Source organism: Macrobrachium nipponense, chromosome 3 (assembly GCF_015104395.2).
Source record: "Macrobrachium nipponense isolate FS-2020 chromosome 3, ASM1510439v2, whole genome shotgun sequence".
Taxonomy (NCBI): domain Eukaryota; kingdom Metazoa; phylum Arthropoda; class Malacostraca; order Decapoda; family Palaemonidae; genus Macrobrachium; species Macrobrachium nipponense.
The window spans coordinates 40724842-40749076 of NC_087202.1; the positions used below are offsets into that span (position 1 = coordinate 40724842).

The 24235-nt window shown below is 33.9% G+C and overlaps 1 protein-coding gene across 2 annotated transcripts in view; it reads right to left on the reverse strand.

Moving 5' to 3' along the window:
* LOC135221705 (cell adhesion molecule 2-like) overlaps positions 1–24235 on the reverse strand; it is a 407499-nt gene that overhangs the window by 140573 nt on the left and 242691 nt on the right. For both annotated transcript variants that reach the window (XM_064259459.1, XM_064259457.1), the window contains exon 2: positions 20–225. In XM_064259459.1, the coding sequence (XP_064115529.1) occupies positions 20–225 (206 nt within the window). The remainder of the gene's footprint in view (positions 1–19; positions 226–24235) is intronic.

Genomic DNA, 24235 nt, shown 5'->3' on the forward strand with positions numbered 1-24235 from the left:
ACACTCAACATTCACTCACATCGACGTTAACCCCCGGCAGGTCGAAGACTTGCATGGGGGGTGAATCAGCTGGGACGTAGCGGAAGAATTCCTTGATGCCTTTGTACCATTTGACTGAGTAAAGCTGATCTCCGTCCAGTTCGTAGTTGCACTCCAGCTCGACTCTCTTGCCCTTGACTTCGTGTGACGGCACGACTACATTCTTCACCTTCAGCCCTTGGCATCCTGAGGGAATTGATGAGCGGGTTAGCGGTGTTGATAATAATGATAATAATAATAATTATAATAATGAAATAGTTGAGATATGGCTAATTATAAAAATAATACCAATTACAATAATAACAAAGCACCTGATTGTAATAATCATAACAATGAGTCCCTTGATAATAATAATAACGATAATTGAATCTATTGATAATAAGAATATCAAATCAGCTGATAAGGTTAATAACGATAGTATTAATAATAACAATGATAACGACAAAAATAACTAATGATAATGATGATTATAAAAATCATAATCATAGGATGGCCATGCAACCACCACATCGAACGCCATCTATAATCTCGTGGTATTAATATTACCATAACCGTTCTAACACTAACTGCATTGTTGAGACGTAACAGTTTAAGTAACAGTTTGACGCCATGAATTATCTATGGCATAGCTGAGGCAAGATTACAACTACGTGTGTATAGAAACGCATTTACCTAAATACACTCACGGACATAGTGCATATATATATGCGCACATACATTGTGCATATTATATATATATATATCATATATATATATATATATATATATATATATATATATATATATATATATATATATATATACTGACCACACGCACTACTATCACGCCACACACACACACACACACACACACACACACACACACACACATATATATATATATATATATATATATATTATATATATATATATATATATATATATATATATATATAGAAGGACAGGGTGACAAGGATATAGCGGTCATCAGGTAATAGTATGCTATATCCTTGTCACCCTGTCCTTCCATATGCTGTGGCCTGCTTTCGCCAACGTTTTCTGTCTTATATATATATATATATATATATATATATATATATATATATATATATATGATATATATATATATAATTATACTTGAAACAAGACCTTTTATTTTACTGGGATACCTAATTTGTGAATGTATATTTTTCTGCTGGTGTCAAAATCTGCGCACCTGCTATATGAAAAATTCCATTGCAGGCTTGGATCATTTTTATAAAATGCATGTATTAGAAATTAATTATTTTCAATGATCAACTATTTAAACACGAGTTTACCGAGTGCCAATATAGAATCCATCAAAATGTTGAAACGCATAGGCGTTAAATGAAATGGTCTAAAGAACAACTATCAAATGAAATACATGAATGCATTTTTTTTGTTCCACGTTTGTGCATGTATGCATGTTTATGTGTGTGTTTGTGTAGGCGTGTACGTGAGTAAAAGCAAAAGCTTTTATGCCATTCCATGCGTTTGCGAGTAGGCGTTATTTTGATCCGTGTGGGTGTAGACGTGTAAATGAGTGGAAGTGTTATTTGTTATTTGTTTTATTGTTTTGTTTTCCTTTTTGCTATGTAATGTTTGCACATGAAATGCTGTCTAGGTGGATTGGCTATTAATTATACGCTGTGCATATTTCGCTCTCCCCCCTTTTTTTGCGGAATGAGTGAAAGTGTATGCAACGTGAATTTTGTTTCTTTTTTTTATAATTGTGTTTTTACCATTTGCTCTTTTTGATGTCTGCGTGTTCCTACGAGGTAAACGCAATGCAGTTGCGCGTAGGTGGATTTTTGCAAGCATGGCTGCTCTTTGCTTTGAATGGTCGTGTTTTCTCTCTGTCTTGTGTACACATTTCTATCTGCAAAGCGTATCTAGTTCCACTCCCCGGTTTGTAATTTGGTTGGACGGTTACGCTTCTCACTGAAAAAGGGAAACAGGAAAAGAGGGGAGAGAGAAAGAGGAAGAGAAAGAGAGAGAGAGGTGAACCTATTTTCCCCTTCTACTATTCCCCTTCATCAACACCATTGTAATGGGAGGGGTGACAGTGTTGTTCGCAACACCCCAGTCTAATGACTGTGGCCACTCTACCCTCAGACCGGATTCCTCATGAGTGCTGGAAGGAGATCAACACTTGGGGAATATCTCGATTGCTTAAAGCTGTTTGCACATAACATGAGAGTTGGAATAATGGTCGTGATAGATAAACGTTTCAGCATTATTATAAAAGACTGACACTTCCTCGTAAGAACGTTTAAAATAATAGTCTTGGCAGAGCTAGCTTATTTTGCAACACCGACTGACTGTCAGCTGAGTTAAAAGCAATGCTGGACGTGGCATCTATAAGGTTTTAGGGTCAAGGTGTCTTGAAATCTTGTTTCATGGATAGTAACCCTTAGGAGCAGGATCGATTGTTTAAGATTGTGCATAGACAATGTTTTCAAAGAATGAGTCTACTTTAATACGCAAACACACACACAAACACACGCACACACACACACACACACACACACACACACATATATATAATATATATATATATATATATAGATATATATATATATATATATATATATGATATATATATATACAAGGTGGTGGTTATGAGCGCAATTTCGAGATAGGGCCAGGCCAGGTAGCAAGATTAGCTTATTCATGTGGAGAATAGGCATACTATAAGTAGACTCTTTATATCCTTGTCCAAAGATCTATATTCTTGTGGTCTCCTTTCTGCTCGTTTTAATTGTCTTTTCAGGGATGTCGGTACATCTTCCTCCTAACATGTGTCCATTTCCATAGCTTGAGGGGTCACAGGCTGAACAACATTCAAAATCGGCCAAGAGGCCAACTCAGTCCCCACAGAGAGCAGACCTTGACCTGATAGATTCTGAATCTCGGGGCTTTTCTCTTTGTCTTGACCTGTTGCCACATTGGTAAACTGGTCACAAGAGACCTGGACTACAAGCAGTCCCTTCAGTTATTAACATAACGGAGGAGCTATTGCATCGACTAGATATTTTGCAATAGTGCACATTGCAATATGGATTGGTCAATAAGTTTGAAATGAGTAACTCAGTGGCAGTTACTATTTCTCTCTTTAAATCTCTCATTTCCTTTCCTTAGTATTCATCTCCCAAAGTAAAATCCCTTGGTGAAAACAATTGTGTGTTCGCCATATGAAGTAAATCTATGGATGAAATAATATTTTGCTCAGTGATACAGAGTAACTCATTCCTCCATTGTGATAGACTATTGCAAGTGAGATAATCTTTTATGCACGAATCCTTATCCGGGAAATCTACTTCCAGATACGTGTAATCTTCTCCGCTCGTGTTTCTGCCACCGTTCTGAGAGGTTGCCTTAGAAGACCTTTGAGAAGTTGCCTTAGAAGACCTTTGAGAAGTTGCCTTAGAAGCAAATTAATTCAACCTTGCTACGACCAAGAACCGACTACATTTGGACAATGTATATCCACAAGCCACAGGCTCCCATTTGCGTTACCATTGTGTAAAATTTCTATTTCACTCTGAAAGCCAGTTAACTCTAAAATTTGTCGTAAGACTATCGTTGCACTTGTTTTGCTGGATTGCATAACAGTCAGGATTTTTTCTCCTGCTTGAACTAAGCAAATTAAAGTAATTTAATGTACTACGGGCTTTCATTAAGACCTTTCCCTTTTGTTCAAATGTAATTAGAAGATAAGCCACCTCTTTTGATATATTTGTTTACATATTTGGTTCTGGGCAAGTGGCCTATCAGGCAATTTTTTAAATCAATGTTCATTTCATCTAGCCTGACCCAACCAAATATGTACTATTTATATATATACATATGCATATATATATATATTTATATATATATATATATATATATATATCTATATATATATATATATATATATATATATATATATATATATATACACACATATATAATCGATCATCAGAATGAAGTAATGTTACACAAAGGTTACATCATGAAGTCATACAAACATACACACTAGAAATTTAAAAACACAGCATCTCCGTGGACCTCTCGTTGTTACTGAGGGTAGGTTTCAACTTTAAAGTCTAGAGACTTTCTGCTATTGCAAGCTCCATGGGGGCCATTCGACTAGAGAGAATGGAAAATGAATCTAACCTTAGAGGGTGATCACTATTTTCTGCGTGATCCCGTATGGCACTGAATGGTGGTTTTGTTAAAAGCCTGTTTGTCTTAACTGATCTTCCTAAGTGTTTAAACCATCGTAGACGTGCTTGGGGCTTTGTTTTTCCCACGTAAATTGCATTACAGCAACTGCACCCGTACTTGTAAACAACATGAAACTGTAGCTCTGTGGGTACGATATCTTTGTACTTAAAACAAACCACCAATAGTATACTTAGGCTTGAGCACTACCCTAACATTAACTTGAGGATAGAATTCTCTTGAAAGTTTTAGTAGTCTATTTCTAACAGAAAAACTCTTATTACCATAGAAAAACATAGTAAAATACAGTACTGCTTTATTGGCTTTTTAAATGGAAACTTTTTGGAACAATAACTTTTCTAGCTGTTTACCAACAACATATGTATCTATGAAAGCAATATTAAAACCCGTTTTTTGAAAAATTTCTTTTATAAACTGAAATTCTGAATGAAGACTAAAATAATTTGAACAAATGCTAAAGGCACGGGTCACGAGTGTACAGACTAAATTGCGTTTATAAACTACAGGGACGAATGAAGAAAATTTAGTTGTGAGTCCCTGTAAATGTTGGTTTCCTGTAGACTGATGTTGAAAACGTGTTATCGCTGTGTTTACTTACAAGCACGTCAAGGAAAGCTAAAGTATAATTGTTCTCTACTTCTTTAGTAAATTCAATATTTTGGTGTTTTGAGTTAAAATAATCAGGAAACAGGGGTACATGTTCTTCAGATCTACAAATTGAAAATGTATCATCTACATAACGTCAGTAGAACAGTGGTTTAAAAGAACTGGGACAATATATACATTAAGCTGCAAATCCACAAATATCCTTTAATATCTTCGCTGCACATCCTGAATTCTTGGTTCCGTGGTTAGAGCCCATGAGCCGACGAATTTCTTATCCATTGAAGGATTCCCCTTCCGTTAACATATATGAAAATATATTAATTCCGAGGTAGACAAAATTAGATATTAAAGGACTTTTGTAGCTTAATGCGTGTATACGAATCACAGTGATGTGATAAAATTCACACACACACGCACACACACACACATATATATAAATATATATATATATATATATATATATATATATATATATATTATATATATATATATATATATATATATATATATGCGTGCGTGTGTGTGTGTGTGTGTGTGTGTGTGTGTTCTTGAACGGATAAAATGCGAAATATAAAAAAATATCAAAATAAGTGCGCTGAATATTTATCTTTCACTATTAAGGCTATCAGTAAAAAAATAAAATAAAAAAAGGAAGAAAAAAACTAACATTTTTATGACATCAAACACAAAGTTGTTAGGGATCCCTTTTATTTATATTGTTGCTATTGGCGAATCTTGTTTTATCGCTTCTATTTATTGAAAGCAATCAAGGATGCCCGCTTCTGTGATTGTTATTTGGGTTCGCTATTTTAATGAAATCAGAAAAAAATTGGGTTTTTTCATCTATTCTCGACTTCGCTGAAAATAATGTTTCAAGTCTATGGTTTAATGACTTGATTTTTTTAGATAAAAGCTGTGAACATAGCAAGGCAATCTTATTTAATTAGCATGCCTGAAAGTTACAGGTACATCTCATACGTACGAATAAACGCTCATTAATGACCACGTTGGCGAAGTTTATTGTACCTAATTAATATGTATTTTCCTGAGTTCTTTAAACGAAGAAAAAGCTTACACAATAAATGTAAACATTTCCAAGCAGACAGAATCAACAAAAGCGTTCAGAGACCGCAAAACTCCGCCAGGGGCAAGAAATCTCCCAACTATCTTAACTGATAATTATGTCATAAATTTACCTTCCTTAGAAGAAACTTCAAATGACTAAGCCTACTGATTCGTATATAGTATGTTTTTATACTTCCTACATAAATAGTTTTTCCATAAAGAAAGAAAAGTCATTTCTGCTTTTTCTTTCTTTTTCAAGCCTTTTTTTTCAACTCTTAAAATAATCGAAGGAAAGGAAGTGCACCAGCACTTTGTTCCCAAGGTACACATACAGCACACAGAACACAGTTTTCCTTTAGATTTTTTTCCTCTGTTTATTTTTTCCTTCTGTTTTTCGGGGTCAAAAAGATTACTTCAGGGAAAGAAATATGTTTTGCTATATCTGTGGGGGAAGATGGGAAAGCCTCAGGCTAAGCCACCTGATTTATTTCACATTTCACACGAGAGAATGCTTCATAAATTACGACAAAAAGTATAGATTTTTTTCTCTCCACTGGCTTTTAAAACGGAGAAAAATGAAATCCTGAATTTTTTCAGTAAAAAAAATATCGAAATTTCACTAAATTTTCTTAGTTAATGTATGATCAGCAGCAATGGTTTGAGGCTTGTAGGGGGGGGATAATTCCCGCCACCCCCCCCCCCCCTCCCACCCCCCACAAAAAAAATAATAATAACATTTTGATTAAATCTGAAACACTGTTTCCGTTATAAGAAGTCAATAGCTGTGCTGTATTTCATTAGCTTTTCGACGGAAACGTCATTAAATATTTAAGCTTATGGGCCTTTTGCTTGACACACAAAGTTTTCGTATACAAGACATTTTTATATCGCATAAACTATTTATGGTGCTTTTAAAATTAAAATATGATACACAATGTAGCTTACAATGTTTCCCCCAGTACAATACTTGGTGTTAATTATTATTAATAAAGAATAGCAATATTCAAACATATGAACACTCGCTTCATCCCATTATCATGAAAATATGATTAATCTCTTCTTTTTGGTACTTGACTTACATTCCGCTATTATCGTCTTCTCTTAGAGTAACTTCACTTATATTGCACAAAAGGATTTTCATTAACTTGATATATTTTACCTATATTGCACTGTAATCGTATTTTCTTTGATTAAATATAATTACAATACTTAAATATTTTCTTTTATTAACTTGATTTACATTTCACTAAATTTTTTCTTTGCATAACTAATTTTATTGTACTAACATCGTGTTTTCTATGAAAAACATTATTAAATGCTTCCTTTGAATAACTTGGCGTATATTTCATGAATACTTTTTTTTTTTATTTATTTATACAAAGGTGGCATTTATCAAAGAAAATGTTAATGCCATGTTTACAAAGAAAAATGCCCAAAAAGTGTCCGATGGTTATAATTTCATTTGAGTTATACTGGACCTCTGAGAACTTAGTTTACCAGGATATTTTCAGATTAGCTTGCTGTGGTCATTGTAGACCACATTCAAGTCTATAATGGTGTCAGCCACTGAGTACTATCATGGTTCTGGTATTTAAGTTACAAGAAGTTGCTAAAAACGATATAAAGCTATGCATAAATAAAGCACCAGCAAATGATGATTAAAGGCCTTACAATAGGTTATTTTACACAGGGGTAAAGGTATATAGTATACATACACACACACACACACACCACACACATATATATATATATATATATATATATATATATATATATATATATATATATATATATTATATATTATATATATATAGTGTGTGTGCATGCATATATGGATATGTGCGTGTGTGTGTATGCGTTTCACACTACTCGATATCTGTTGAAAATACATACCATAATGTCGACAGGGTAAATCGTCATTTAAGCAAATTTGTGCGATGTATATCAAAGGGAACCGAAATCATTTCGAAAAATTTAGATTGTAGTGAGGAGGAGAATGATCACATGTATTTAAATTCCAGACGATGACCTGAGTCTCATTGGTAGGATTTACGCTTGAAATTAATTTGTTGACATGTTATCTTTTTCATGATTATGGAGAATTGTTGGGTATCATTCTCTTTTGTGTGTATGTATATATATATATATATATATATATATATATATATATATATATATATATATATATATATATATGGTCCCAGAGCTAGAATATTACATACAGCAATCAACCTTAATTTCCTTTCCTCTCGAAATGAGACTTGAGTCTCAAGACATCTCAGAAATATAAACTCAGTCGTCGCTGGACTGTAGCTACAGACGGACGGACGCTGGAAAAATTTGACCCTCAGGAGAATGAAAGGATGGTAGCAAGGGGCCGTTGATCTATTTCATCACCCGAAACAAAACCAATTTCCACAAACTGATATTTTGTTTTAAACACCTGGATTGAAGGTCCCTTCCCCTTGGCAGAGCGACCCTGTCTAGCTAACAATGGCATTCTATTACGGGAGAGTCAATTCAAACAACTATCTGTTTACCGAAAGATCAAGCGATTTGGCAAGTATCGCCTCTATTCTCCCTTGACTTTAAGGTTCAATGTCCTTTGGTGGAGAGCCATTTTAAGCTTCCGCCATCAGACATCGCCGTCTTTAAAATGAACCCCGGCTAGAAGATACATTTAATAGTCTTAATTTACTACCTGCGCCGGCGAGGCTGTTCACTATTATGCAAAATACCACCCGAAATAGCTTGAACTTATAACGGAAAAACTTCACGATAACCTTACCCGCGTATATACAAGCGTTTATACAATGCTATATACTGATAACGTATACAGATATACGTGAAGGTTTTAAATGATTTATACATATACGCAGAAACACATTATTCATATGATCAGTTACACTGATACAAGAATGCTTGCGTAATTATTCACAGACTAACACACACAGACGCTTGTGTACAGTCACATTCACACATATAAAGAAATATGGCATGAAAAATATACGTTAGTAAACTATACCTATAGCTACGCACATTTACAACCACACCGCATCATATACAAATTATATGCGCACAGAAATAATTCTGTTCATACATGCCTTCGTTGCTGTACCCATAGTTTAACTAATGTTAATCACTTACTCAAACATACAGTCAGAAATAAACGAAGACATAAGCACACATTCACCAAAGATCAAAAGCACACGCACAAAAACAAACGTAAAGAAGGGAGAAAAAAAAAACCCGTCGGTAGACTTTTATTAAACCTTTATATCCACAAATGGAATATATTTATATATCATACACCCACATATTATCTCCTCCATGAATTCCACTCGCATAGAATATCTTAGCGAGGTCGCAATGGATGACACTGAAGAAGTTTCGTCGTTTGTTGTGGAATGGATCGGAAAAATTCTTGAGATGGGAGTCCTCGGGAGTCCATGGGACAGTTATAGTCTCTATTCCTTTCATTTTATTACTCTCCATAATTTCCTGGAAGCCTTAACGAAACCGACGAGGCTGACATTCCTCTTATACCTTGATATATTAAGCAGTAGGTATGTATAGATACATGGAAGTATATTAAACATCTTAACCCTAATGAAGTAATAACAACATAGAGATTTACTTTTCTCGGAAGAAGAGTTAAGGGAGGAAATTATCGTTTCCATTCAATAGTTTTACAGAACCAACACTATTTTATATTTATCAATAATTTTGGTTATAAATTATAGAAAACCAAAGCAGTTCGCCTGGTTTCATTTACAGAACCAAAGAAATAGATGGCTCAAGTTAACAGAGAAAGTTGTTTTCCCTACTCACATATCTAAAGTCGCCCTTTAGTGTAGTATAAGATCGGTGGGAAAAGGTTCCTTTTTTTTCCTCAAAACTCCTTTGTTGCGTTTGCTCTCTTTAAAAATCAATATCTTCTTTCATCTCTTCGGAATATGATCAACTGGTGCCTAAACATCATTCATCCCAGTTGTAACCCTTTAGCTCTGAGAAACCGCACAAACACACACACACATATGTGAACATATATATACGTGTGTGTGCGTAAGCTATTCGCTTGTTTAGTACTTTAAAATGAATAGCCCACGTGAATGAAAGGAGTGAGATGTCAGGACAATGCACATTATTCAAAATACTCGGTTTACCTAGTAGGATAAAGATTTCACAGCCTCAGTGAACATCATTCAACTGTCCCTAGAAATATTCCCGTTTGCATTCCATGAGGTATTTCACATTGCTTACTTCATTCCGCATAACATTTCATATCTCACATTATTTCTGAATTTCATGTTTAGTGGTAAAAAGAAAATAATTCACAAGGGATAATTTACCGTAAATGAACAGACACACTCTGATGCACACATATTAAACACATGCTAAATTATAGACTAACAATTGCCAATCTAATATCAGTTCACCTTTAAGAAGTAGGGCATCTAACAGAAACAGACAAGGGAGAGGAAATCAACCATCTGAATTTTCATATTGTGAGTAAAATTTTCGTCTCTCTCCAGATAAACTAGAGACTGACTATAAAACTGTTACATGCAACTACTGTATGGAATTCCAAAAATGTCAAGTGAATTTCATTTTTCAAACCTAATTATAACCTACCGACACCAACGCCGGAACACAAAATTTTGGCTGTAAGTTTTAGTAGTAATCCACATAGTTTTATTGGGCGAGGTATTCCCCCTTTATCCTAGATATGGACTTGTCTCATTCCATGAACTTTCGTGACGATCGTTCTTTTCCCCTCACACCAGTCTGCTCCGTAAGAAAAATAAATAATATTTAAAGACATAATCTCCCTGCTATGACCAACTTCACTTGTTCATGACACTAGACCAACTCACGCCTAATATACCCAAAAACTGACAATACCATGAATAACTTGAATAAAAGTGAACATGCACTCTTGTAGATCCCACTCGATGATGCAAGCGGGAAGATTGTTAAATTATAAATGAGATTTATACTTCAACCATTATATGTAGACTTATTTTTGATATTGACAATTATGGTACGCTTTGAAATGAATATATAGCCAAAAACAAGGGGAAAATTTAAATTTTTACTTAGTCTCCTGACACCAATACACAAACACACACACACACATATACATATATATGTATATATATATATATATATATATATATATATATATATATATATATATATATATAATATATATATCTATGTGTGGGGGGGGGGGGGGGGGGGGGTGGGGGGGGGGGTGGGGGGGGGGGGGTGTGTATATATCTGTGTGTGTGTGTTTTGTGTGCATGTGTGTTTGTGTCATATCAGCTATGAGAGGGAGGAAACGGATATTAAATACTAGTAGTTTCTTGCTCCACTCAAGTGTTACCAATAAGGAAATCAAAATGAGGTCAGCAAAATAAGTATGACAAATAAATATTTTCCAAAGAAATTGCAACAATTGCTTGATGATAAAATGTGTGTCTTAATTGGCCAAAATACAATAGTAAAGTAAAACAGCAAAGTTACATAAACAAAGTCCCGTGTGATAAAAACACGAGCTAACTGCATCAGAATTTCTAAATATCCTGTGGCCAATTTCTTATCAGACCTAATATACCGAACGCTGAGTTATACGCGCATTAATCAATCACAGATAAATAATTTTCTTTTAAACTCTGTAGTGTTATAATTTTTATTTATTTGGTTTATTATATTTTGCTTCATGAAAAAAGCCGAATGTTTTCTTTAATATTAATCTTATCTGGAACATAATATTAAACCAATAAACATTTTGCTGCTACGTATGTACAAATCCAAGTTTTGTGTGTGTAATAATTGTTGGTTTCTATACTTTATGCTAGCGGTTTATATCATTATGATTCTGAAATGACAAATTAAAGAAACATAGAAATCCCTATGAAAGAATGAAACAAAACACCCTGCGAAGGTGTTTACGGAACTTGGAGGGTAAGCTATTGCTCTGATTTTACCTGCATTAGAAGTCGCAAAGTTATTATTATTTTTTTTTTTGGCGCAGTCATCTATTCTACGGGGTAGTTATTATAGTGTGGGGTTCCGGGTTGCATCCTGCCTCCTTATGAGTCCATCACTTTTCTCACAATGTGTGCTGTTTCTAGGAGCACACTCATCTGTATGAGTCCTTGAGCTACTTCGGCATCTAGTTTTTCCAGGTTCCTTTTCACGGATCTTGGGATCGTGCCTTGTGTTCCTATGATTATGGGTACAATATCCACTGGCATATCCCATATCCTTCTTATATCTGTTTCAGGTCCTGATACTCATCAATCTTGTCTCTCTCTTTCTCTTCTACTCTGGTGTCCCATGGTATTGAGACATCAATAAATGATAATTTCTTCTTGATTTTGTCAATCAACGTCAGGTCTGGTCTGTTTGCTCGTATCACCCTATCTGTTTTATACCACAGGACCAGAGGATCTTTGCTTGTTCGTTTTCTTGAACTCCTTCAGGTTGGTGTTCGTACCACTTTTTACTGTAAGGTAGCTAGTGTTTCTTGCAGAGGCTCCAGTGGAGGGCTTTTGCTACTGAATCGTGCCTCTTTTTGTACTGGTTCTGTGCAAGTGCCGGACATTCGCTTGCTATGTGGTTTATGGTCTCGTTTATCATATTACACTTCCTGCATATGGATGCGATGTTATTCTCATCCATCGTTCTTTGGACAGATCTGGTTCTTAGGGCCTTGTCTTTAGTGTATTATATGTACTGCTCGTGCATTCGTTTGTGCCATTCCTCTGTTCTGTTTGTCATTCTCCTGTCAGGGTCTTTGTCCTTTATTATTATTATTATTATTATTATTATTATTATTATTATTATTATTATTATTATTATTATTATTACTATTTTTTTTTTTTGCTCTATCACAGTCCACTAATTCGACTGGGTGGTATTTATAGTGTGGGGTTCCCGGTTGCATCCTACCTCCTTAGAAGTCCATCACTTTTCTTACTATGTGCGCCGTTTCTAGGATCACACTCTTCTGCATGAGTCCTGAAGCTACTTCAGCCTCTAGTTTTTCCAGATTCCTTTTCAGGGTTCTTGGGATCGTGCCTAGTGCTCCTATGATTATGGGTACAATTTCCACTGGCATATCCCATATCATTCTTATTTTCATTTTCAGGTCTTGATCCTTATCCATTTTTTCCCTTTCTTTCTCTTCAACTCTGGTGTCCCATAGTATTGTGACATCAATGAGTGATACTTTCTTCTTAATTTTGTCAACGTCACGTCTGGTCTATTTGCACGTATCACCCTATCTGTTCTGATAACAAAGTCCCAGAGGATATTTGCCTTACCGTTTTCTATCACTCCTTCAGGTTGGTGTTCGTACCACTTATTACTGCAAGGTAGCTGGTGTTTCTTGCACAGGTTCCGGTGGAGGGCTTTTGCTACTGAATCATGCCTCTTTTTGTACTGGTTCTGTGCAAGTGCCGACATTCGCTTGCTATGTGGTTTATGGTTTCATTTTTCGTATTGCACTTCCTACATATGGGAGAAATGTTATTTTCATCTATCGTTCTTTGGACATATCTGGTTCTTAAGGCCTGATCTTGTGCCGCTGTTATCATTCCTTCAGTTTCCTTCTTGAGCTCTCCCCTCAGTAGCCATTGCCACGTGTCCTCGCTGGCTAGTTCTTTAGTCTGTCTCATGCATTGTCCGTGCATTGGTTTGTTATGCCACTCCTCTGTTCTGCTTGCCTTTCTCCTGTCTCTGTATATTTTTGGGTCTTCGTCTACTTTTATCAGTCCTTCTTCCCATGCACTCTTGATCCACTCGTCTTCACTGGTCTTCATATATTGCCCCAGTGCTCTGTTCTCGATGTAGACGCAGTCCTCTATGCTTAAGTAGTCCTGTCCCTCCTACCTTTCGTGTTATGTATAGTCTGTCCGTATTTGCTCTTGGGCGTAGTGCTTTGTGTATTGTCATATGTTTCCTCGTTTTCTGTTCTATGCTGCGAAGTTCTGCCTTCGTCCATTCCACTATTCCTGCGCTATATCTGATTACCGGCACTGCCCATGTGTTTATGGCTTTTATCATATTTCCGGCGTTGAGTTTGACTTGAGCATCGCCTTGGGTCTTTGCATATATTCTTTCCTGATCGTGTCTTTCATCTCTTGATGTTTTATAGCCCCTCCTTCCATTATTCCCAGGTATATGTATCCCGTCTCATCTATGTGTTTGATGTTGTTCCCATCTGGTAGCTTTATCCCTTCAGTCCTTGTTACTTTGCCCTTTTGTATGTTGACTAAGGCACATTTTTATATTCCAAACTCCATCCTGCTATTATTATTATTATTTATTATTATTATTATTATTATTATTATTATTATTATTATTATTATTATTAAGGATCCTTTGATCCTTTTCAAGAAGACTTGTTTAAAAGAGGGTCTACTCACAAGATATTATTATTATTATTAATTTAATTATTAATATATTATTATTATTATTATTATTATTATGATTATTATTATTCTTATTATTATTATTATTATTATTATTATTATTATTTATTATTATTATTATTATTAGTTATTATTATTATTATTATTATTATTATTATTTTATTAAATTATTATGCAGAATCGAAAATCTCAGAGAATTTGCTATTTAATTCTTGATGCTGATAAATCTTCCTTGAATTTTAAAGTTCGATCTTGTCCTAATAAAATTTACTTATAAAAGATCAACTCAGCAAAGCAATAAGCCTGCTGTTAATCTCCTTTTGTTTATTCATCATTTATTTCTACATAATTTTCAAAGAAACGACACAGTATTTAGATCGTACGGGGATTTAGAATTGGGATAGAATTTCGTATAGTTATTTCATCCAAAGCTGAACCACTATTTTTTTTTTAATAATGCAGTTCCATTATAAACAGCGCTTTCCTTAAGAAAGAAAAATTTGTGTCTTCATATAAAACACATTAATGTCTAAGTGAGGATTCAAGTGCGCCTGTGCTGTGCAATTCGATACTTCATGTATTAAACGTTTCAGCAACTGGTTCATATAAAAGAATTTATGCAAAAGACTCCTATTTGTAGAACCTTTAAGAAACTGACTATTATATAAAACGTTTAAGCAACTGACTCCTATAAAACGTTTGTGCAACTGACTTAGGTAAAATGTTTAAGCAACTGACTCCTCAATAAAACGTTTAGGCAACTGACTCTTACACAAAATGTTTGAGCAACTGAATATTGCATAAATGTTTATTCAACTGCCTCCTATGTAAACTGTTTGTGCAACTGTCTTCTATACTGAAAGTTTGTGCAACTGTCTTCTATATAAATCGTTTGTGCAACTGTCTTCTATATAAAACGTTAGTTCAACTGACTTATATAAAACGCTTATGCAACTGACTCTTATAAAAAACATTTATGCAAATGACTTATATAAAACGTTTAAACACCTGGCTATCACATAAAACGTTTATGCAAATGACTTGTATAAAACGTTTAAACAACTGGCTATTATATAAAACGTTTATGCAACTGACTCTTAAATAGAACGTTTAAACACCTGGCTATTATATAAAACGTTTATGTAACTGACTCTTATATAAATCGTTTAAACACCTGGCTATTATATAAAACGTTTATGCAACTGGCGATTATATAAAACGTTTATGCATCTGACTCTTATATAAAACGTTTAAACAACTGGCTATTATATAACCTTTATGCAACTGACTCTTATATAAAACGTTTAAACAACTGGCTATTATATAAAACGTTTATGGAACCGATTCTTACAAAGAACACAAACGTAAAAATAACGAATACGCAAATACACTTCGGGGAAATATATTGTCAATCCCTGACTCCGAATACCTGCATATTAACGAGAGATTATCCGAACGCGTTTTTGCATTTCCCGTATTCGGATGATGATATTTCACTCGGCCGCGCACTTAAATATTCTGGAATCGCTGCTTTGTTTAAACAGTAATTACTTGCATTGAAGCTGAACCTAGCAACCTAGAAACAATTCTTTAATCTCCGGCAAACATCGAATGTAACTCCAAGCGTAATTACTCCCTGCAATTTCGATTCCAAAGCATTTGCCCCCCACTGGGAACAGCAAGTTAAAATTCAGGAAACAGTACGCAAAAATTCTGGATATAGTAAAAAAAAAAAAAAAAAAAAATCTAGGGACAGTAGGCTGAAGTTCAGGAACAGTAAATAAAATAAAAAATATAATGGACTTATTGAAACAGCCTAGAAGGCAAATGTTTTATCATTATTTTCCCATGTCTTATTGGTTTTTAATGTGACTGGACTGTGACACTCATGTGTACGATCTGGAATTCTTAGTATTTCATTTAAGTTTACATTTATTGCCTCTATTCTATTTTTAGGCAATTTACCGAAATTTAGAATTTTGTCTCCTTTAATAACTCAAAATAAATCACTATTTGCTGTCATCCTTTTTCATCTAAACCCGGATAGTAGTAAAATTTTTTACAGTTAACTCGGTTCAAGATATTTTTTTCTAATAAATTTTACCATTAATCGTCCTTGTTATCAGTGACCAACCTCCATTTTCCACGGACTTCGCTTTCAGGACCCGAGGCATACACGAAGCGAAATAAACGGCAATGATAAAACGCAAGTAAACAACAAAAGTGCGTTCTGGTCTTGAGATTGGATTCCGACGAATAAAAAGATCAATATCTCTTTATCTCTGCCGTTTCGAAGATAAAGCTCTTTTATCTCTCGCCTTGCCTTGCCTATCCGCATTTTGGGTATGCAGGAGAGCAGGGTATTCGTAAATAAATAAATTTCCATTTCCTGGCACGAGAGTGGAGACAAATGGCCCTTTTATGATACCGAGAGAGAGAGAGAGAGAGAGAGAGAGAGAGAGAGAGAGAGAGAGAGAGAGCCAATGGATCACACGTACCAGGGAAACTCATTAATAATACTTTACATTTTTTTTTCACTCAAGGGATGCACTCGGTTTATTGATATATTCGTAGTGAAATTAGATTTTAGATACATTAATACATACAATTAATTTTTCTTTAATTCCATTTTCATAACAAAATTCAATACAAAACATAAAAAATTAGTTGCTGAATGTTTCGGTAAGTATAGTATCGAAATTTAATACTAGGATACCGCAAAGCTATCCAAACCAGTGCCAACCAATCCTTCAGTTATTTAAAAGAAAACTAACTTTCTATGAAAGTTAGCGCAAAATTAATATTAGTAATCAGAAGCACGGGCCAAATTGATAAAGTTATACAAATTCTTAAATAAAATCTTGAAATCAAAATTCCTGTAAGGAGACCTTCAGTGACGTAATTTAATATATATTGATTACATTAAAAATTGCATCATAATGGATATGTATTTATGTATGTTACTGCGAAAAAATTGAACAAGAAAAAATAGACTTTTTTAAGTGAAACCGGAACATTTTTCTAATTTAGTCTGCTTGTCCAGTATCAGATTGTGATTATGTAATTGATTCTACTTGAACTGTTGAAATAGGATATTTAATGAAACAATGCAAAATATGTTAGAGAAGGAGTTTGCATTGATCATCTCGATTCTTCACCTTTCTTCGGAGTGAAGACACTAATACTAAATGTTAACTATACGATTTTAGAAGCGCAAGAAAAACCAGAAGCCTTCACGAGGAAATAATAAATTCCAACTCGTAATTAAAACGAAAATAATTAATTAACATTTTAAACTTTACATTTCTTCACACAAACATACAGACCACAGTAATTTATTCGTATTATATTAGCGTTAGCTCGTTTTATCCATCGGGAGTTGAGGCAACTGGAAGAGAAAAAGCTTACTAGAACGAGGAAATACAGTTGAACTTCCAACTAATTCATTAAAGTTTACATTCAATCTGTTTAGTTGTTACACACACACACACACCTACATATATGTGTGTGTATATATATATATATATATATATATATATATATATATATATATATATATATATATATAGTATCAATTCGCTCTACCTCGGAATTCGGTTAACATATATGAAAATATATTAATTCCGAGGCAGGGCGAATTAGATATTAAAGAACATTTGTAGCCTGATGCATATATATGTATCATGGCGGTGTGATAAAAACTTGTATATATATGTAGTATGTATATATTATATATATATATATATATATATATATATATATATATTACTATATATATATGTGTGTGTGTGTGTGTGTGTGTGTGTCAGTTCATATGTGCGTAAATGTAAGCATTAGCAACAAACGAATGACTGCGATGATAGCAGCATAAAATAAACGATAAATATCACTACCAATTTCGAGCCCAAAAAGGGGATTTTAATCACTATTTCAGAATTTAATAGGAGGAGGGAACGCGTAACTCGCGAACAATACGTACCTGATGGGTCCAAAATATCAGACTAAAATTCATCCGGTAAAAAAAAAAATTGTTTGGAGCTAAAAACAAAATTTGACATAAGCGTAGACTGCGTGGTGATCTAAATAGCATACACATGTAGTATGCATGATATACACCAAGAGTGAATATGACTGAAAAAAAACACAGACAAAATGTGACTTAAGCACGGACTGAGTGCTACTCTAAATACCATATGCATGCATACACGCTGTACGAATATTATACAGAATACACGACGTTATAAGTGAATTTGTGTGTATACAAAAAGCAAAATTTCCCCGCACGCACCGATAGTCAGCGGAGCTGACGGCGGACCGAATTAATTTCATTTGCATATGGAAGGTTGTCCGAATTAATGCCTCTACATGTTTACAAAAATATAGGAATTTTTTTGAATGGACGATTGTCTTTGCACTGCTGTTTTATATTGAACATTGTTGTTCTTGTGGATTCTTTGAGAAGCACAATGCCGACACTTCTCTTCGGGGATAATGCACAGGAGAGATAATGCTAAGGAGAGGGAAATTGGTTTGAAAAAATAAGGAAATATTGAAGTGTTCATCCTTGATACTTATGTGAATATTTTGCGGTAATATTTTATATATTCATATTGAAGAGCTTCATATTTTGATTAAATAAAAAGAAAGAAAATGTAAAATAAAAAACAACACAAATGGAGAAAAATTCGTCTTTACAATTAGGAATCGATCTGAGTGTCATTCTCACGAAAGAACGACGTTGAATTACATAATTACAGGGCAGTCAACACGAGATAATGATAGCCGTCAATAGGAGAGAGACGAGGTAAAGAAAGAAGCATAAAAAAAAACATTAAAAAAAAGAGACGGTAATAAAATGCGATGACGAATTAACTGTTTTGAAAAATAAGTCTCAAAGTGTAACATTTAACAACTTAGAAAATGGAGAAGGAATTATTTTCTGTCGCTATATACTACATTCATAGATGGAATCTCACACAAACCACGAGTTGCACAGTATATATATATATATATATATATATATATAATAATATATATGTGTGTGTGTGTGTGTGTGGGTGTGTGTGTGGTGTTATATATATAATATACATATGTATATCATATATATATATATTATATATATATGTGTGGTGTATCTATATATATTCTATATTCATAGTATAGATATATATATATATATATAAAAGATTGACCATTATGATGGGACACATTTTTCCTCGGATTATAAAAATGACATACTAGATTACTAAATATATTTATTACATAACTGATACACAGAAATTTAACATGTTATCTAAGATTTGAATATTACATCCCTGAGATGGTCGCCATCACCACGGAGACGTTCAAGAGCTCGATAGTCATACAGCACAAATATATAAACTTATGGGGAACAGTTTCTCTCGTACGCAATTATGGCTGAATATCAGAGTAAATTCATCATTAATAATTTTGCGGCATAAATTTTCGATTTTATGCAGCCTTCTCTCTTGTGTTGTTATCTGCTACCGTTCGGTAAAAAAAAACTATTTTTATTTATCATATCATTTTCCATCGGTAAAAAGCTATTTTTATGTATCATTTCACTCACCTTTCTTTTCTTTGACTGGCGTTTCCCCTTAATTCTTATTCCCTAGTACTATGATGTTTCTTTGCTTCACACGTTGCAACTCAATGATGGTTTCTTCACAGAAAACCGGGAGAGTTGTTATGAAGCCCCCAAAATTATAATCATCACTGCTAATTTAACAATAAGTAATTCGGTGTCAAGCACACAGTCCTCAGGTGAGGATAGAACTCCACGTACTGAGTGCAGTGCTATTTATTATAGCAGTTAGCAAGTCATATAGTGTAAAATGAAACGATAGATAAAAATCGATTTATACCAAACGGTACAACACAGAGAGAAAGCAACATAAAATCGAACATTAATGAGACAAAATTATATATATATATATATTATATATTATATATATATATATATATATATATATATATATATATATATATATATATATATGTGTGTGTGTGTGTGTGTGTTGTGTGTGTATAGTATATATATATATATATATATATATATATATATATATATATATATATATATATATATATATGTATATATATATATATATATATATATAATATATATATTATATAAATATATATATACATGAGAATATTGTACGTAAATAATGCTGAAGTGAGCTGAGTTCATGTAATAATTTACAAGAAGCCTTTTCACGCAAATGACTGTACAGTGCGTACTATACTGAGTATGAAAATACCTGTATTTAAAGTTGGATTTGTTTCCTCTGGCTGAGTGCCCCCAAGGCGAACATGGTGAATACAAATAGATTATTTACTGTTCATCTCACGCTGAAAGAAAATTGTTATAAACCAGAATTACCGCAGGAAATCCAGTTTTTCATAATACGTTTTACATCGATGAAAGGGTGGAACTAGAAGTCCTCTCTACTGATATCAACGAAAGCATTGATTTTGTGTGATTTTAATTTCCCATTTTCTGAAAAGACCCGAACGAATATGAACTCGGTATGTTTGTGCGACTTACCAACAAATGAAGAAATAAATTGTAGGGGCAGTAAGAAAAATAAACAACAGTGGATGAAATTAGATAATTATCTAGAAAATGGCAGAAAGCGAAGATTATGGGAGTCGCATGAAAACACCATAGATTTCTTTGTTGAATATGTATATAAACATAACAAACATTACTTTTTATGAGCAGTATCATACTTTCCTGATTCCATCGTTCAACACCAGTTACCATTTTAGGTCGGCATAAAATAACATGAATATTAAGAAAAAATAAAAATCCTTGCAAAAAGTGTGATAAAGATTTTTACGGACAGACCGGTAAATCCCTTTCACAACGTCTCAAGCAACACCAATATTCTGTGAGAACTGGGCAAATATCGAATGTATTATTCGTACATATGAGAGATTTAGACCATCCTATTAACTGGAGTCAAGCAAGAGCCTTAATCCCATGTAATGACACAGTTAAAAGGAATATCATTGAATCTTGTTTCATCAAGTCAAATAATAGAAATGTTCTAAATTTAAGTCTTGGTTTATCTAAACTAGATGCTTTCATTATGAAAAAAGTTGTAGATAAATATAAGCAACAAAATTAATATATTCAGTTTTTAAATGTTTTGGACTGTAAAGATACTTGGTAGTTTCGGTTAGGTTTGTGACCGTGTGGTATCCGATAATCCTGGATTATCTCTTTAAATTCTTACCCTTTTGACAATTAACCATCTGGTATTCTTGATCTTGTTTTGTACCTGAGACCTTTATCTCCAATTGTACTTCATGAACTCCTTGACAATGTCTGAGTAAAGACGAAAGCGCTTGGATTTCTCACTATCACTTTCCTGTGGAATTTGCTTATTTATGAAGTCACGTGCATCTACAGTGATTTTTTAAGCATATATATATATATATATATATATATATATATATATATATATATATATATATATATATATATATATATATATATATATATATATATATATATATGTGTGTGTGTGTGTGTGTGTATATATATATATATATATATATTTATATTTATATATATATATATATATATATATATATATATATATATATAATATATATATACATATATTATATAATATATATATATATGGTTATATATATATATATATATATATATATATATATTACACACACACACACACACACACACACACACACACACATATATATATATATATATATATATATATATATATATATATATATATATATATGTATAATATATATATATGTATATATATACATATATTTTCTTTATATATAAATATATATATATATATATACACACTATGTGTGTGCGTGTAGTGTGTATGTGTATGCGTTTTTAATATAAGCAAATACATATGTCACAAAACGATGAAAATGTACTTGAGCATAATCAAAGATCGTCAAATCCTTGACTGTGCACAAGATTTTCCTCTGTGTTCCAGCCCCTTATCAACATTAATTTTCGAGACAAGTCCCCGGAATTAATTAAACTTTACGTCAACGAGTTGGAATAGTTGTTGTTATAGAGTAGAAGGTGAGACCTCTTCCATTTTATTTAACGTCTGGTGAGCTGGGGGACGAAAGTTCACGTTGCTTCGTCTTTTCCTCCTCGCAACAGCTTCCGGAAGGGGTCGCCATGTTGGCAGTGAATTTGAATCATGTGGAGTGTCGTGAATTATCATTTCATCTTGAATTCCTGATAAGATGCATAAGTGATTTACGTATTCATTAATCGGAGACGGGATGAAAAGCAAAGGAAACGCTGTGCTCGGTTTCAGACGTGAAATTCAATTGTTCTCACAAGAAAAATCTAGATGAAATCGTATGAAACAATGACATGTCATGACTATTCATATTTCTGTTTACATTTGAAACAGGGAGCACTGTTATGCCATTTAAATAGTAGCTATTGTTATCAGTGTTTTCATTATTCCATTAAAATTTTCTTATTCTCGAAAAAAAACCTGTCTAATTTAGGACAGTTACTATTAAAATTTTCTCCTAAATATTATGAATATATTTGAGGCATTTGAGGCATGTGGCCCATTAGCAGTTAAAGTTTCGGAAGAATAGAATGATTTCAAATATTTGAAATTACTCCGCCGTTTTTTAATTAAACGGTTAATGTCAAAGAAATAAAGATTTTATCTTGCCTTTGAATATATTCTAGCCGTTTTTTATGACCTGGCACTGAATGAAGACAAATTTTTACACAAGTGCATTTGTAACATATTTCAAATATAGACGAATTCAACTTCAGTTTTTATATTCAGATTAGAATAAGAAAATAGACGTCAGCTGGCTTTGCTATTCAATCGATTATACTGAATATATTAATAAACGACTCATTCTTGAGAATTCCTTATTAGTTGAACGTGCATTTCAATATTCAAATAACACAAAGGTTTAATGAGTTTGCATCTGTATTTACCGTACATATATTTTGATTTATTGCCTTAAAATAATTAAAGATATACACTTCCAATAGTTAATACATAAAAAAAACTGGGTTAAATTCTAACAGAAAAATGTCCCTTAAGGAAGTCAAAAGAAAAGTAAGGCTTTCGGCGTGGTGAGGGAGGATAGAATTTAATAAGACCGGAGCAGAGAGAAAGAGACAAAAGAAGAAAATAGATGGGCCCCGATATAGAATCGAATTTCTCTCTCTCTCTCTCTCTCTCTCTCTCTCTCTCTCTCTCTCTCTCTCAGCATTCCACGGAGACCATCCAATCAAAACTTTTAAGACCCGTGTTCTAGTACGAATTCTATGAGGTCTCCTTTGGGAAAGCCAACTCCTCCTACAGATGGGCGTGAGTCATTGAGACGGAGCATTGTCACGGAGGAAGCGCCACCGACACAGAAGGAGAGAGAAAAGAGTTTGGGGAACAGAGATGGGGAAGGGGGAAAAGAAAGACAGAACCGACTGGTGCAATCCTACGCTTGTTGCAACTGTTCGGACGCAAGAATTTCTGTCACGGAGGAAATGTCTACATCCAAGAAGGAAGATGATATACAGGAAACTGGGAATAGAGATGAAGGATCGGGGAGTGGGGGGGGGGGGTGGGGGGGGGAGGGGGGGGGGGGGGGTGGGGGGGGGGGGGGGGGGGGGGGGGGGGGGGTAGGATGGTGGATGGAGGGAGTGAGTGGCCATGGTGGCGATCCTGATGCTATCCTACTGTTGTTGCAACCATTGGCGTTGCAAAGAATTTCGCCCTGACTGGCGTTTAGGGATCGCCGAGTGCCAGCCGCGTTCCGGTCGAGTGGCATGGGGCGGGTTT